The following is a 14954-nucleotide window of genomic DNA, read 5'->3' on the forward strand; positions in this document are numbered from 1 at the left end:
AGCATGATAACAAAACAAGTGATTTCTATACTATCTCCCAACACTTTTGTTGGATGTAGCTCAAGATGACTCTTGCTTACACATGGCGCAGTGGGCTGAAAGAAAAAGCAATCTGTGCAGCTTTTGGACACCGCAAGCCATTGTTTTGCTGTTTTGTGTGTCATGCATCGTTTGGGGTCTCTTTATTTTCTTTAACCTACAAGCCCTTTGCGCTCTTCTGCCTGCCTATTTTGCTCTGCACCTGACCATGTTTATTGAAAGCTCCCTGTCTTTCCTCTCCTCCCCACGGCCGTGTTTTGATCTCTTACCCACATCTTATTGCCTATTTCTTGGTTCCAGCCGCTGGAGGGCTCACGAGTTTCCACCTTTCGGTCACTGCCTTTTACACTTTCCCAGCTGCCCCCTTTTTTCTGTTTCTAGCCCTATGTCCCTTCGTGGCTTCTAATGTCCTCTGCCCCTGTTAATCCCTACCTTCCACTGTATATGCCTAGTTCCACTGTCAGACTCCCTCTTGACCCTTCCTCCTTCGGTATAGAATTCCCCCTTTCAGTCCATCTTTGGTTCCTGTTGCTTGAGATCTGTCCGCATTTCCACCTGCTCTCGCTGTCATTTCACCCCATCCCACCTGCCTCCTTTAGTCCAGTCATCAGCCCCTGCCCTTAAGAGCTCTTTGATTCGGAATTTCCTTTTACTGCTTTGAGCCTTCCAGTATTCCTCTTTTGGGCCCCCCTTTCCATCACTGACCAAACTTTGCACATATCACATCATTCCACATTTTCACGTACCTACTGAATATCTTCTTTCCAGTGGCTGTGTAGGTCACGTCAGGTTACTCTTCTAGCTAGTTTCATAGAACTGCAGCCAACATCCACTGATTGTCGTGAATTAGCCACAGGAGTCTGCAAAGAGCACAGTTAACCAACTTCTTTTAACCTTTCAGGGTCTCCTCACCTTGGGGTCCTTGGGTTAAGGACATCTAAGTTGAAGCAACCAGGATCCTCGTACCTTATCAACTTTCAATATCTGTTCTTATTTCTCCTTGTAAATCTTGATGAGAACCTAATGAACGTTCTACAATTCTTAGGGCACAGCTTGGTTGATCAGAAAGGAACTTTTCTGCCAATCATATCTGAATCAAGGACCTAGGACAACAGCAATGTTCTGTGCTATAGCATCTGGGTTGTTCACATTAATTAATTTATGTAAGTGCGGTTTCTATAGACCACATGCCACTTTGCAACCAGTTCAGGGTTCTAGGATAGATAGTGAGAGTTCTGGAAAGTGCAGTTCGGGATACTTAGAGTCCAGTTAAATACTACGCTTAGGTGCCTATTCAATTTATACTCTACACTCCCTGTAATTCTTCTTTAAGTATACCCCTACTGTGGTATACTTATATTTCTATATTGCTTTTGTGTATCCTGACACAGGGGAAACTCTTTTAGGACGTTTTCATATCACATGTAATTTGTATAGGATCTTTTTTTGTCTTTAAAATTGCAGCCGGGTACTAAAATCTAAAATAATTCAGAGCCCACACTTTACTCACTCCTTTTCCTGATGTGGAAGCAGAAAATAAAATGTTGCTCCGCGGACATTACATCGAGGTTGTCAGTTGCATTGTGATTGAATTTACTGGGGCTTAGAACCAGGGTCAGACTCGCCATTCTGGCATATTTGTCGATGGGCTGCAGATCATGGGATTGCCACGGCCCAGACAAGGCCCCATTACCCATTATAGGCACTGGATTGGGGGATTTTTTTCCAGAGCTCGGTTTCGTCTCTCGTCCTGCGCAGAGCCACTACCACAAACTAAAACGTGACGGCTGTGGCCTCCTTTTTTCCTGGTTCAGTATAACTAGTGGAAGTGCTGTGTTTTTATAAGGCTTCAGTGACAAGGATTTGCCCTTACTGCAATTAATAGTCCTTTGACATTGTTTATAGAAGGTGAAAGAGCTGGTAAAAGACCCACTGACTTAAAAAATGCAGTAACATAATTATACACAATGATTCATAGCACAACACAGAACCAAAGCTGTCTGGTTGATAACGCACTGCCTCCCCAATGACTCATTCATCTTCTCAGATATCAACACAACACAGGCTCATTAAAATAACATCTTGATGGCCATCTAGTGAGTCAAGTCGACGCAGCCTAAAAGTGCAAGACATTTCTCATGCCTACCAATACCTGAAATTGAAAATAGAACATTTTAATCACCCGACCAACATCCTTAGGCAATCTGCACGGCTCCAAAACCACCTAATTTATAAAGCAAACCATGTCCACTGCTCATCCAGTGTAACGCGCTAGGCAATGGGGAACCCACTGTGAAAAGAGATAAACATCAAAGCCCTACAATACAGGTACTCTTATCCAATCACCTCAGAACACTCAACTTGATGTGATTAGTCCTTTAAACCTTCCCGAAATCATCATTAAACCCATTTGTTTGCAGATCCACCCTGACACTAGAGCCCTGATTTTGAGTGGGTCAGTGTTTTCTGGCCCCTACCCAAAGCCCTGTTTGCACAGGGGTCTGAAATATGAGTTGCGTCACATTTACTGCATCCGGATACAGTAAATATCTCACCCATCATTAAAGTTTGACAGGTCAAATCTTTAATTTAATATGAGAAACGTGTATGCTACTTACTGCACTATGAAGATTTTAGTGCAATAATGGAGGAGCCAAATTAAAAAGCAAAAAATGACCATCCCAAGATTGCAAGGTCTGACTAAAAGGTTCAGACGTACACTGTGTATCTTGCTCAGGCAAGATGCTCCTTCAATCCAAATTTGAGAAGGCTAGGGAGAGACAGGCCTTATGAGGATAGAATGTGACTAACCCACTAGATACATGCCGTCCCAATGATCAGTAAGGCCCTTATTCAGCCACCTGTCTGTAAAGAAAGAACAATAGCCATTACCTACCTTCAGGCGCGTCACCTTGTGGACCCAACACAGATTTCACAATACTCTATTCAGATTAACTCACTGCCACTGCAAGAAGAAGAGGGACCTCTGCAATTAAAGATAGCCATTACATTTATTAGCAAAACACAAAGTTTAGAAGTAGATTGTTATCAACATAGTATACATGGCAGGCTCAGAGGAGATGGTAAGCCTAAGCATCTATGACGAAGTCCAAACTCATATATTGTTGTTAGGAGACATGTCGTTTCCCCTTCCTAGAGACTTAGGGCCAGATTGCAACCTTGGTGGAGAGGATTATTCTGTCCCAAATGTGACTGATATCCCGCCCACCGTGTTACAAGTTCCATAGGATATAATGGAACTTGTAATACGGCGGGCAGGATACCCGTCACATTTGGGGCAGAGTGATCCCCTCCGCCAAGGTGGTAATCTGACCCTTAGTGCCTTTCAAGAATAAAAGTGCATGAAATCATCGAGAATGTGAACTTCACATTGCTGTAGTTAAATACAGAAATCCCACTTTATGCACAACAGTTACAATTGGGCCACCAGGGCACAAATTATTTCTATCAATAAGACAGCCTTTACCCTACATTTCTCCAGATAGCTAAGTCTAAAGGTGGTAGCCCTGAGAGTAATTAGGGCAAACCCTGTTAAAACACGAATAAAGGGCGTACATTTTAGCTAGCATTCATTAATTGGGGGCGTAGATATGTGTGCCTTTAAAGAGGCATGTACAACAATCTCACATAATGAGGTAGACCTAATATTTCTAATGAAAACACAAGTGACAATCAGAAGTAAGACCAGTGGGGGTCTTTTGGCGTGGGGGGACATTCATTTGAAATTGAGGTTAACTGAGACCCCAGGCTTATGGTCAATAGCCCAATGTATTTTATTGCTTGGCAACAATACGGACACATTATTATTATTATACATTTAAAATGCTCAAATGGATTCTAAGCGAAACTGAAGAGGACTCAAGATTGTGGTTCTATTTGGATAACAATGTTTTGGAAGCTGTATAATTCAGAATGAATCAAGCATAAAACATATAATTCAAAATGTTGACATTGGTTATTTAAATGCTAACATTAAACTCTCTCAGAAGTGAGAAAATGAAATTATGATGTACCTTCAAACAATGTATTTCTCACAGTTAACAACTACCACCTCAAAAGTTAGTCTGCATCCATTCTTTCCAGACCTTTGTTTGTTTCATCTGATTCTGGTGATGAATGTGCTAGGTGCTTTCCAAAGCACTGGCATCAGGGTTCAGTAAGCTCTGTGACAAGTGACCACTACCCCCCACAGCTGCTAAAGAAAAAGTTACTTCACTTCAGTAATTAGATTTCTGGTGGATACATCATTTTCCTGCACATTCCTCACTGCAAGAATGATCTCCTCCAGGCTTCAGACTGTCCTAAAAAGCTTTTCCTCAGCAATAGTGCTCCAGCACTGTCCACATAGAGCCATGTGGTTCCAGCCTCGAGTGAGAACATGACAAAACCAAAATATGTTAGGAAACAACCAGTGCATTGGTATCAGCTCCTAAACGTTTTCAGTGCCCCATCAATGTTTGCACACTTGCATACCTTGGGATCTTATTGGTCACACACTCAAATCTTTAGAGAAGGTGAGAAGGTGATGAGAAACCTTTGGGGGAACTTATGTATCCTCCAAAAATATCACTACCCAAAGTCATGTAACATGTGCTTCTTTACATTCCTCACTTCACCAATTAACCAAGGAATTCATGCCACGCAGGTTATGCAAAGTGCCCATCACCACATGCCAAGATGTGACTCAGTAGTGTTAGGCTGTAGTATGCAAAGATGACTATCAGGCTTTCCAGGGCGAATCAGGAAAGAGCTGCTGGGACAGCCGTAGCGCTAATTCAATGGACATGATTGCCTTCTGAGGGGTCTTTCTTGCCGTGAAGGGTGTAGCAGATCTTGATATATAGCATGATTCAGTATGAGATGATTTCCTTCATCACCTTGCCCTTCTTAGCTTTCTTACGATTAATGTCCAGTGCCACTCCTGTGAAGGTCAGCCTCTGCATCGAAGACGAGTGTGACTTTTGGATGTTATTGATAAAGCTCAAACCATAGGAAAGTCATTGAGGTGTTCCCTGACCAGCACCAGGGCCCAACTATACCCAGTCGTCAAAAGTACTGAAGGATTCCTGACCGTCACAGTGAAGCTGTCACAACCACCAGTACTTTGGTAAAGGCACTTGGAGTAGTCATCAGTTTGAATGAAAGAATTGTCTACAGATAGTACTTGGAGCCCACCAAGAACTTCAGACAACACCTGCAAGCATGAAGTTTTGAAAATGGAAAATAAGTCCTGAAGATCGAGTGACACCAAATAGTCCCCAGTATTGAGGGCCAGTAAATTCTTGTGAGTGTTTTGAACTTACCTTGTGGATAAAACAAGCTCAGAAGTCGAAAATCCATGATGGGTTTCAACTACCATGCTTCTTGGAACCAAGAAGTAAAATAAATAGAAAGGACCCTGTATCGCTTTCTTCCAGATGCTCCATGTCTATGGCCCCTTTGTTCTACAGGTCAGTGGCTTCTGCCTTCAAAATTGAAGCATGCATCGAAACCATGTCTTGGTAGTAGCAGGGTGGCCCTTGGGATGAGGCAGAAAGATTAAGGAGTATCTCTTTGGGATCAGATGCATGGGTCATTGATCTGTTGTGATCATCGCCCAAGTTGTGGAAACAAGGGAAATCCTCTCTCCTGCTGGAAGATAGTGCTATGAGTGGGGGGAAGTCAGAGAAGTTTTGATGCGGCTGAGCAGGCAGAATATGGTGGAGTCTGCATTTGAAGCAGCTGCTGTTGGTGCTGCCCTCAAGATACAGCCCTGTGCATCACTCTGCTACCTTTCAGCTTAGTACCTGCTATACAAACACTGGAAACATAATACAAACATACATCCATTCATACATACATACAGGCAGCAGTATAAATCTAATTGTTGAAGGATAAATATTGATAAACCACTGCAACATATGCAGCCATGTTTGAGTTTCTGAAGTGCTGAATTACCAGCACAAGGGACATAAAATTAATATCAGTGTTAGAAATGGGGTCTCTAGTTGGCAGTGATTTGCACCCTGTCCCTGTAGGGACCCTCACTATAGTCAGGGTAATGGGGCCACACAGCTAAGATGACCACTGCTCACTTCCTTGGTAGCTCGGCTCAAGCAGTCAGACTTATCTCAGAGACAATGTGTGAAGTATTTGTATAGATAGAAACACACAGTAACACAGTGAAAACACTTCAAAAATACTCCACACCAGTTTAGAACAATAGTAAATATTTATCCGAGTAAAACGAGACCAAAATGACAAAAATCCAACACACACAAGTAAAGATATAATTTTTAAAAGATTAAATGTTATTGTAGTTCCCTGAAATCAATGAAGCACTTGACTGAGGCAAAGTATCTGAGATGCGTCACAAACAATGCAGATGCGGGCAGCAGGGGCGATGCTTCGAAAGAGTCGGAGATGCATCAGTTCCTTTCTGCTGCAGGGGAGGTGATGTGTCAGTTCCTTACTGCCACAGGTGAGCTGATGCGTTGTTTGGGGCATGAAGCGTTGGTTCCTTACGGTGGGGCTGTGTCGATGAAGGAAATTGCGCCCAGAATGATGCGCTAATGCGTCAAAAGTCAGGCTGCAATGCTTCAAGCTAACACCTATGAAGCAGGTGCTGTGTTGGAGTCAGGGCGGTTCATCATGAACTTCGGTGATGCGGTGCTCGAACCTCACGCAACAGTGGTTCTTACGTGCTGCAATGGAAAGCTGGGGCCTGCGTTATAAACCGCGGCCCATCCAACAAGTAGGGACCACCCTGCGGTGCACTTGCCTGGTAAAAATGGCAGTTTAAAACTGCCCACCCAGACACTGCATTGGCAGGTCTGAGACATGTTTACAGGTATACGCATTTGGGTGGCACAATAAGTGCTACAGGCCCACTAGAAGCATTTGGTTTACAGGCCCTGGACACACATAGTAAACTATATAAAGGACTTACTAGTAAATCATATATGCCAATCATGGGTAAACCAATCACCAATACAATTTAGACAGAGAGCACTTGCACTTTAGCACTGGTCAGCAGTGGTAAAGTGCCCAGAGTCCTTAAGCCAGCAAAAACGAAATTCAGCACAGGATCAAAAACAGGAGTTCAGAAGCAAAAATACATGGGAAACCATGCAAAGAGCTGACAGGTTTAACATGCTAAACTATTGGCACAAGAGACGTAAAAAATAAACTAGGTGGCACAAGTATCTAGCGTGAGAAGAGGATGGCGATTAGTTACACAATGGGCAGTTTGGGATCTGTGCTACCATTCTCATTGTCTCCACGTTAAGGAAATTACATCCATTTTGTTTTCATAAATATTTGTGGCATAAGTTCTGAATATATGACTTTAGAATTTTAATGGAACTCCTTGCTTTTCGCTTTCCCAACCATTGCAGGCAATACGTTTAACGTGGGAGGTGATAAGGGTATCTATGGTAACACACAGACTTCTCCAAGCTGAGCTGTCAAGCCAGCATAGTTCCTAGAAATGTTGTTGGCTCTTTTAGAAAATTTTGGATGCGTTCAGTGTTGGACAAAATCACATTAGATTTGCACATGCATTTAATGTTTTCTATTGTACAACCTGTCTAACAAATTGTTGTGTATGTGTATGAAATACATTATGCAAGCTGATTAAATTTAAATTATATATTTTTTTAAACGATGTAAAGAACATTCACACATACTAATAGGTTTCAGTCCTCCTCTTAATTAGCATGGACATTGGTCCACTACTTTAAGGAAGCTTGTTAAAGCTATTTACTTCTGAAGTACATTTATTGACAGTTGATTAGTTTGTCACAAATATGTGTGCTCAGAGACGTTTTAAGGCATAGGGAAAATGGTCTCTGGCCCAGGACCCCCGGCCTTTCAGGAGGCCCCCTGTTGGAAGCAGCTCTGTTCTGCAGGGAGCTTTGCATAGATGAACTTGAATAATTCTTTAACAGCTCCGCTAAAATACCGTTTTCGTGAATTTCTTTTTAATGCAGGTGATGAGTGAGAGCCTATTACAGACATTTTGTGGTGAAATGTTTATGTCTCATGCAACAGCCATAAAAAGTGTTTTAGTTCAAAACAGGGACCTCACATATGAGAAACTAGAGGGTGCAACAGAGATTATTTTTAGTAATTTTAGTAATTTATTATTAGTATTATTTATTTATTTATTAGTCATTTTTTAGTAGTATTATTTTTAGTAATATTCGTGAGCTGCTGTCTTGTTACAATATTGAAAACACACCGTCACTTTTCCTATTAGATGTAAACACATTTAGAGTTTGGACGAGTCTGCCTGTGCGCTGTCAAGACCTGGCCAAAGATGGCATGAAAGAAATGAAATTGAGTCATACATTCAAAGCTGTTCTGATCACCCCCCCCCCCCCCCCCCCAAAAAAAAAATACGTTTGGGACAGGGTCCCTAAAATCCTCAAGATGTCCCCTTGGCTGCTTACGTGTTTCTGTATTTGACACTTGATCAACAACTCTTGGCCTCCCTCTCTAGTTACATTTCATGCCTTTGTTCTATCTCTAGAGCACTTAATAACTGTCCAAATCACATTGCATAATATTACATAACAAAACAAATAGTTACATGCTATGGGTCTGTTCAGAATGGAACAACATAACATCACTGAGTATAAATGTATATAACACAACACAATGAGACACTATTCACAGAGGTAATGTCCTTCATAAACATGTTTGTTCGTGGGCATTCTCAAGCTCCCATCTGATACTTTCCCGCCATGGAAATGGTTGTAAAGACCTATTCCAAGGTGGGAACGGAACGACATATGCCCCACATTGAGTTTTCGTCAAGGGGAAATATGTTTTTCCTAGAGAAAAAAAGAGAAAAGTGTGCGCAAGGGCTCGGTTTCACAGTGAGGAATTGTATCCTATGTATTATTATATAGGGGAGTAGTAGGATCCTAGCAATATGTCCTAAATATGTCACGTAACATTCCCAGAAGCCTGAGGCTGGTGCAACTCTCTTGACATTCTTTTCATAATGTCTGTGAAGAGGAAAGTATAGTGTGAAGCTGCGAATGTGGAAAACGTGCACTAGCAGCTACTGTTTGTGTAATGTCTCTAGAAGGCCAGGGCCACTGGATTTATGCAATTCTGTGGCTGCTGCATTATCTGCATAAATATGGATTTACCACACTTGTCCCCAAATCCCATTGTCCTTCATAATTTTTAGAGTTCAACAAAAATTGTTTCTCGCTAAAAAGGATCAAAAGTTACTAAAGAAAGCTCTGCCCGAGGTGCTGCGCAGTGACAGACCAGTTAAAAAGGTTATCTGGTCACTTTTAGATGGTTGCTGGATTCAGGAGTTAAATTGGTACTTATGGGGTGAAATGTTCGTCCACTATAAATGTATATTAGAATGATAAGATAGTGAAATGGTACTGCCATACATTGTACCACATTATGCCACATAATTAGCTTTTTCATACTGTGTAATTTAGTCAGCCCGATCGCATAATAAGATCTTCTATTGTCACATAATTTCATTCGCCAAGATTCAAGGTGGAAATATCTTTGGAGACAGATGTTTATGAGCAGATCATTTATATTCAATGTTTACACTTGGATGAATTAAGTCTCACACTGTCGGACACTGTAATAATAAAACTGAAAGAAAACTGTCCACTCTCCGCCCTTTCTTTGTTTAATTAAGGAGCACATTCTTTAGAAGCACATTCCTCAGTTTGTTCAAGGATTGCTTTTCATAAATGGGAGGTACTGGCTTGATGGTCCCAACACTCAGGCCTACAGATAAAAGGCAAACACATCTGTTTAGTTCCTAAAATCTGGTAAAGTCCACCAAAAAAGTGAAGTACTGATAATCTCAACAAGAGGCATGATGTGTAACTCGCTTTCATGTGTCTGGCCCATGCCTTCGCCTGTGCTGCTTTGCTGATATGTTCAGATGGATGCAAAAAGCAGGGTGAATCTAGGAAAGAAAATGCCTTAGACAAAAAAATATTTTTTCTTTTACTTGACTAACTAACCACATCAAAAGCCTAGATTTTCACCAAAAGAACTGTTTCCAAATTACAGTATATTTACACTCGACTGATAGCACTGCATTTGGGATTGAGATTTACTTTTTGGCATTCTGAATTAAATTTTACTCTTACCGTCCAAAAAAGGGAATCCCTAGATTTACTTTTTTTTTTAACTTCCCTCTTTTCTACTTACAAATGTTGCCAGGTATGTGAGGGCAACATGCTTAGTCTTGCTGATGCCCAACACCCTTTTTTGTCCCCTTTAGCTATTGCACTTTGCCTGGCTGACAGTTGCGCACTTTTCTATTTGAGAGTACAGGCTTTCATAGCGAAAGGACCAGTTGTCAACAGGGCAGGTAGCTGTACCCTGCACAGGCATTCCAGGCAGGTCATGGGTCCAGGTTTATGTGATATCTAGTGGGCGCTGGTCTACACTGTCTTGTTGTCTCTACATCATGGTTTTCTTTAGCATTTTTGGCTCCACTTACTGCATGAGCCTTTCTAACTCCTACCCAAAGTGACTAGAAATGGCCTTTATTTCTAATTTGTGTTTGCTTCTGCCTTTCAGATTCCATACATAGAAACGAGTGCCAAAGAGCCACCTCAGAACGTTGACAAAGCATTCCATGACCTCGTCAGAGTGATCCGGTGAGTAGCAAAAGACTCCTTCCAATCATCCACCAAAAGCACAAGACCATTCAGCACAATTTTTAGCTTATAACTCCTTTGTATTCATCCTTGACTCGCTGAGCTAACAAGAGATACCCTTTATTTCACTCCAGGGTGCCTGATCAAACTTAGGTCTTGAAATGTCACGTTGTGCTCATGTGTACATAATGCATGATTAACAAAAGTGTAAACTATGGGTGTGGCAACCAAGAAAGTAGGGGGAGGCCTAAAAGTGACACGTTTTGTACACCACATTAGCTTCGGGTTCTGGGCAAATCAATTAATCCCCCTGTGTCTAAAAATATAAATTAAAATATAAAACGTATTTGTGTAATTCCCCACTTGATGTACACGATCAGCGTTTAATTTGAGCTGATGGTTGCCGGTGGTGGCCACCTTTACTTTTTATTCCACATCAGATATTTCCCAGAGCAAAAGAAGAAAAAGCACACAGAGCGGAAATACGGAAGAAGATGGCAAAACAGGCACAAAGGGAGAAAGCAGGAATCTGCAAGAGTTAGAATAAAGAGGCGGGGAGTGGTAGTGGATTTAAGACTACCAACCATTGTATTTGGTGCGCCAACATTTAATTGCACCTGCCGCCAGCTTCTAAGCAGAGCTTCGAGGACTGGTATTCTTTCTTTCACAAATTAGGCATTGTAGACAATGATCGTCTCCCTCCCCTCAACCCCCATAAAATGTACGTTGCTTTCTTACGTCATTACTACGTTCGGCTATATAAATACAAATACATACAGCAAGTTTTAGAAACAATAATCAAGATACCTAACAGACGAAAATGAGGTGACAGAAATATAGAACACAAAATAAAGAACACACACTCCGTGATCATTATCACAACTGATGCTGCAGAGATATGCGAGAAAGCTGACAGTCAGAATGCTGTCAAGTTTTCTCGGTGTTTCAACCACAGCAGCTTCATAAAATATAAGCTAGGTGTTGGTCACACGTTTTCTTCCCAGCAGGACCAAAATGGAAATGCACAGCCACTACAAAGCACAGCTGCTCGGAAAAGTAAAAACACTACTGATCGAGTATTGTGACATCTTAATTGTTATGGGCGATATTCCAGCAGAAAGATTTTAATTCCCTAAACCAGAGATTTAGAGACAAATGCGCCTGAAGTGTGTGTGTGTATGTGTGTGAAAAGGGAGGGGGGTAATTTGATGCTTCAACACACAAGGAGCTTACATTTCAGCTGCAGTTACAGGTTGGGCTTCCTTTTGGCTTGTGCTTGAACCTATTGATTAAAGGGACAGTTACAGTGATGTTATTAGAAAACTAGCCTCTACCTATGTCTGGAGCTGGGCTACTGTCGCTGAATGATTTAAGGTACTTGCCACGGGGATGTGGTGTCTTTTGGGGGCATTTTGCCTACTACAATACATTTGAGTAAATTAATTCAGTGAGCTGTCATATATGTCAACACATTCAGTTACAAATGTGAAGGCGGCAGACAGGGATGTCTCCCAGGTAATTATGCTTCTTGATCTCAGTGGCTTTTGACACGTCCATCATGATATCCTGGTCGCCCGGGCTGAAGCCGCTGGTCTCGAGGGCACTGCACGAGATTGGGTTGAGTCTTTCTTGAGGGACTGGTTGCAGGTGGTCAGACTCTCCTCCTTTTATTCATCTAAGGTCATCTTGGCCTGCGGTGTCTCTCAGGGTTCCTACCTGCCCCACCCATCTCTTTAACTAATACATACATCCACTGGTGCATTCTCTGAACCAAAGGAGGGCTAAAGTTTACAACTATGCTGATGACTTGTTTTTGATCTTTACCATCGACAGCTCTCCTGAATGTGCAAACTCCTTCCAAAACACCATGCTATTTATCTGTGACTGGATGAATGAAAATCAATTAAAACTCAACTCTGAGAAGACAGAGATTGTCATTATTAAAAACAAGTCTGATACTTGGAGACATTGACTCTGGCCTGAATCTATGAGCTCTCGCCATCTGTACTTTAAAAAAAAGGATTAGGTGGCCGTTCTAGGTTTGTGGTATTGGCACCTCGCATATGGAACGCTTTTCCTTTAGAAATCTGATTCTTTTTGTGTTATATGGCTTTCAGGAAACTCTTAAAGACATGGCCTTTCAGACTGGCATATGAGTAAGGCTGTGCAGTATGTTATGTTTTAGTTACCTTAGCGCCATGAAACCTATTGGTGTACGTGCGCTTTAGAAATATTTGTAACATAACATAACGACTTTAGTTGCTCATAGACATGTATTGGAGCAAAGGACGTTGTTTTTAAGATAAAGACAAAGTCACCTTGAGAGCGGCCAAGTGTTAATACATTTAGGGCGATGATCCATTCAACTCTCAGTGGTTCAGATTCCTGAATCCTCCTCTACACTGCTCTCAGCACAGAGCTTCCGGTGCCCCAGTGCTACAAACTAGACTATTGGCCAGGCTAAGAGATAAGATGACTGGGCATCAAAGGGCGCCTGCTCCTCTGGTCCCTGTGATCCTGAGGCTGATACTCTCTTGTGAGCAAATTGCCAAGCAATGGCAAAGTTTTTATTCATAGCTCTCAAGTAACCGTCATTTGCAGTTGGACCTCATTTTACATCTAAATATCGTGACCACTTCCTTATTAAATGGTCATTATATCCCGACATACGTTTTAGTGGCTTTTTAAAGCTAAAGTTGGGCCAGCGTTTTGCTATCAGTGGACGCTCCCAGCTCTGACAGGTTAAAAGCTGGCGCCCAAATGAAGAGGTCATATAGAAGTGGGTGGTAATGGTCTTGTGCCAGAGAAATCAGTGGGTATCCCGTCGCTCCAGGTCTCAGTTCCCTTGCCTTTTTGAGGCGGGTAACTGCTGTCTTTCTGAGGCGGGGTCACAGCCGGCTCGGTCTTTGGAAATCCGTCACAGAAACGCCAGTTCTGCGCTGTCAAAAGGCCCACCCTAAATACAGCAGAGCTTCTTTCATTGGTCCTTGCCGGTGGCCACCATGTCCAGCATGGTAGCCCTCATTAAGATACTAGGAGAAATTATTCCTTGCTTGCGGGGACAACGCTCTGAAACACATCTGAGGCATTGTACGTTCATTTTTCAAAAATAAACTCACTGCTTTAGGGGTGTGTCTTTAAAAACAGAAAAAAGACTGGCACATCATGTCATCATAGCATCCCAAGAGCACCTTCAGAGAAAATTGCAACTCGACATGGTACCGCAATCACCCAGCCGCTCTGTAGTTTGCCATCTGACCTGTAAATAAAAACCAAAGCGTTGCCAACACAACCCCAAAATCTTTTATTATGCAGAAGCCAAGCGTATTGGCTTGTCAGTGCTTGTTTGAAGGTGGAGGCTGCTCCAGCAAGCTGATGTCTACCAATGACATCATATGTCCTCTCAATTACAACCATGACTATAAACCTCTGCCAGGGAGGAAGAAATCTGGCCTTCTTTAAAAGATTGTGGGCCTGATTACAACTTTGGAGGAGGTGTTAATCCGTCCCAAAAGCGACGGTAAAGTGACGGATATACCACCAGCCGTATTACGAGTCCATTATATCCTATGGAACTCATAATACAGCTGGTGGTATATCCGTCACTTTACCGTCGCTTTTGGGACGGATTAACACGTCCTCCAAAGTTGTAATCAGGCCCAGTGTCATGCTGTCTGTCCTTGCCAGCTGTTCTGTAAGTGCTTGTCGCAGGTCTAGTGTGGAAATCAAACTTCTCTCCAAGTAAAATGTATTTCTGGTGGGTCTGTAATTATAAACCACGTATTTTGCTTTTTTTCGAGAAACAACATTCTTACACTCGCCCACGTAAGAGCTGTCAACATAAACACAATACGTTCAGCTCTTTCTTTGCACTGTGTAGGGGTGGGGGCAAACCATAGTAGAAGACCCCTACAGAGGATGTTTTTGCCTTGTTATCTTGAAATCACATTGCTCGCATCGTTCCCATACTGTGGAATATTTCTACTTGTGGGGGTGGATTCCACAAATTTGCAGAATGCTGCAAATGCCATCCATAGCACTGATTGCTATTGGCTCCCACATTTACTAACGGAGTTTAGGGGCTCACTCCCTGGAAAAAAGGCCCCTCTGTCGGCGCTTGGTCGCTTTGATTTTCACACTCCCAATTGCTTCAAAATTCAGAAGTATAAATTGCAATAGGAAAATGTTTCAACGTCAGCAAGTGCTCAGATTGGCAGTTTCGATTGCTGTTAAGTCATACTTGCAGTGTGATAC

The 14954-nt window shown here is 42.2% G+C and overlaps 1 protein-coding gene across 3 annotated transcripts in view; it reads left to right on the plus strand.

Annotated features, from left to right (window-relative positions):
• MRAS (muscle RAS oncogene homolog) overlaps positions 1-14954 on the plus strand; it is a 250194-nt gene that overhangs the window by 222847 nt on the left and 12393 nt on the right. For all 3 annotated transcript variants that reach the window (XM_069224603.1, XM_069224605.1, XM_069224606.1), the window contains exon 5: positions 10621-10700. In XM_069224603.1, the coding sequence (XP_069080704.1) occupies positions 10621-10700 (80 nt within the window). The remainder of the gene's footprint in view (positions 1-10620; positions 10701-14954) is intronic.

Source organism: Pleurodeles waltl, chromosome 3_1 (genome assembly GCF_031143425.1).
Source record: "Pleurodeles waltl isolate 20211129_DDA chromosome 3_1, aPleWal1.hap1.20221129, whole genome shotgun sequence".
NCBI classification, from domain to species: Eukaryota; Metazoa; Chordata; class Amphibia; order Caudata; family Salamandridae; genus Pleurodeles; species Pleurodeles waltl.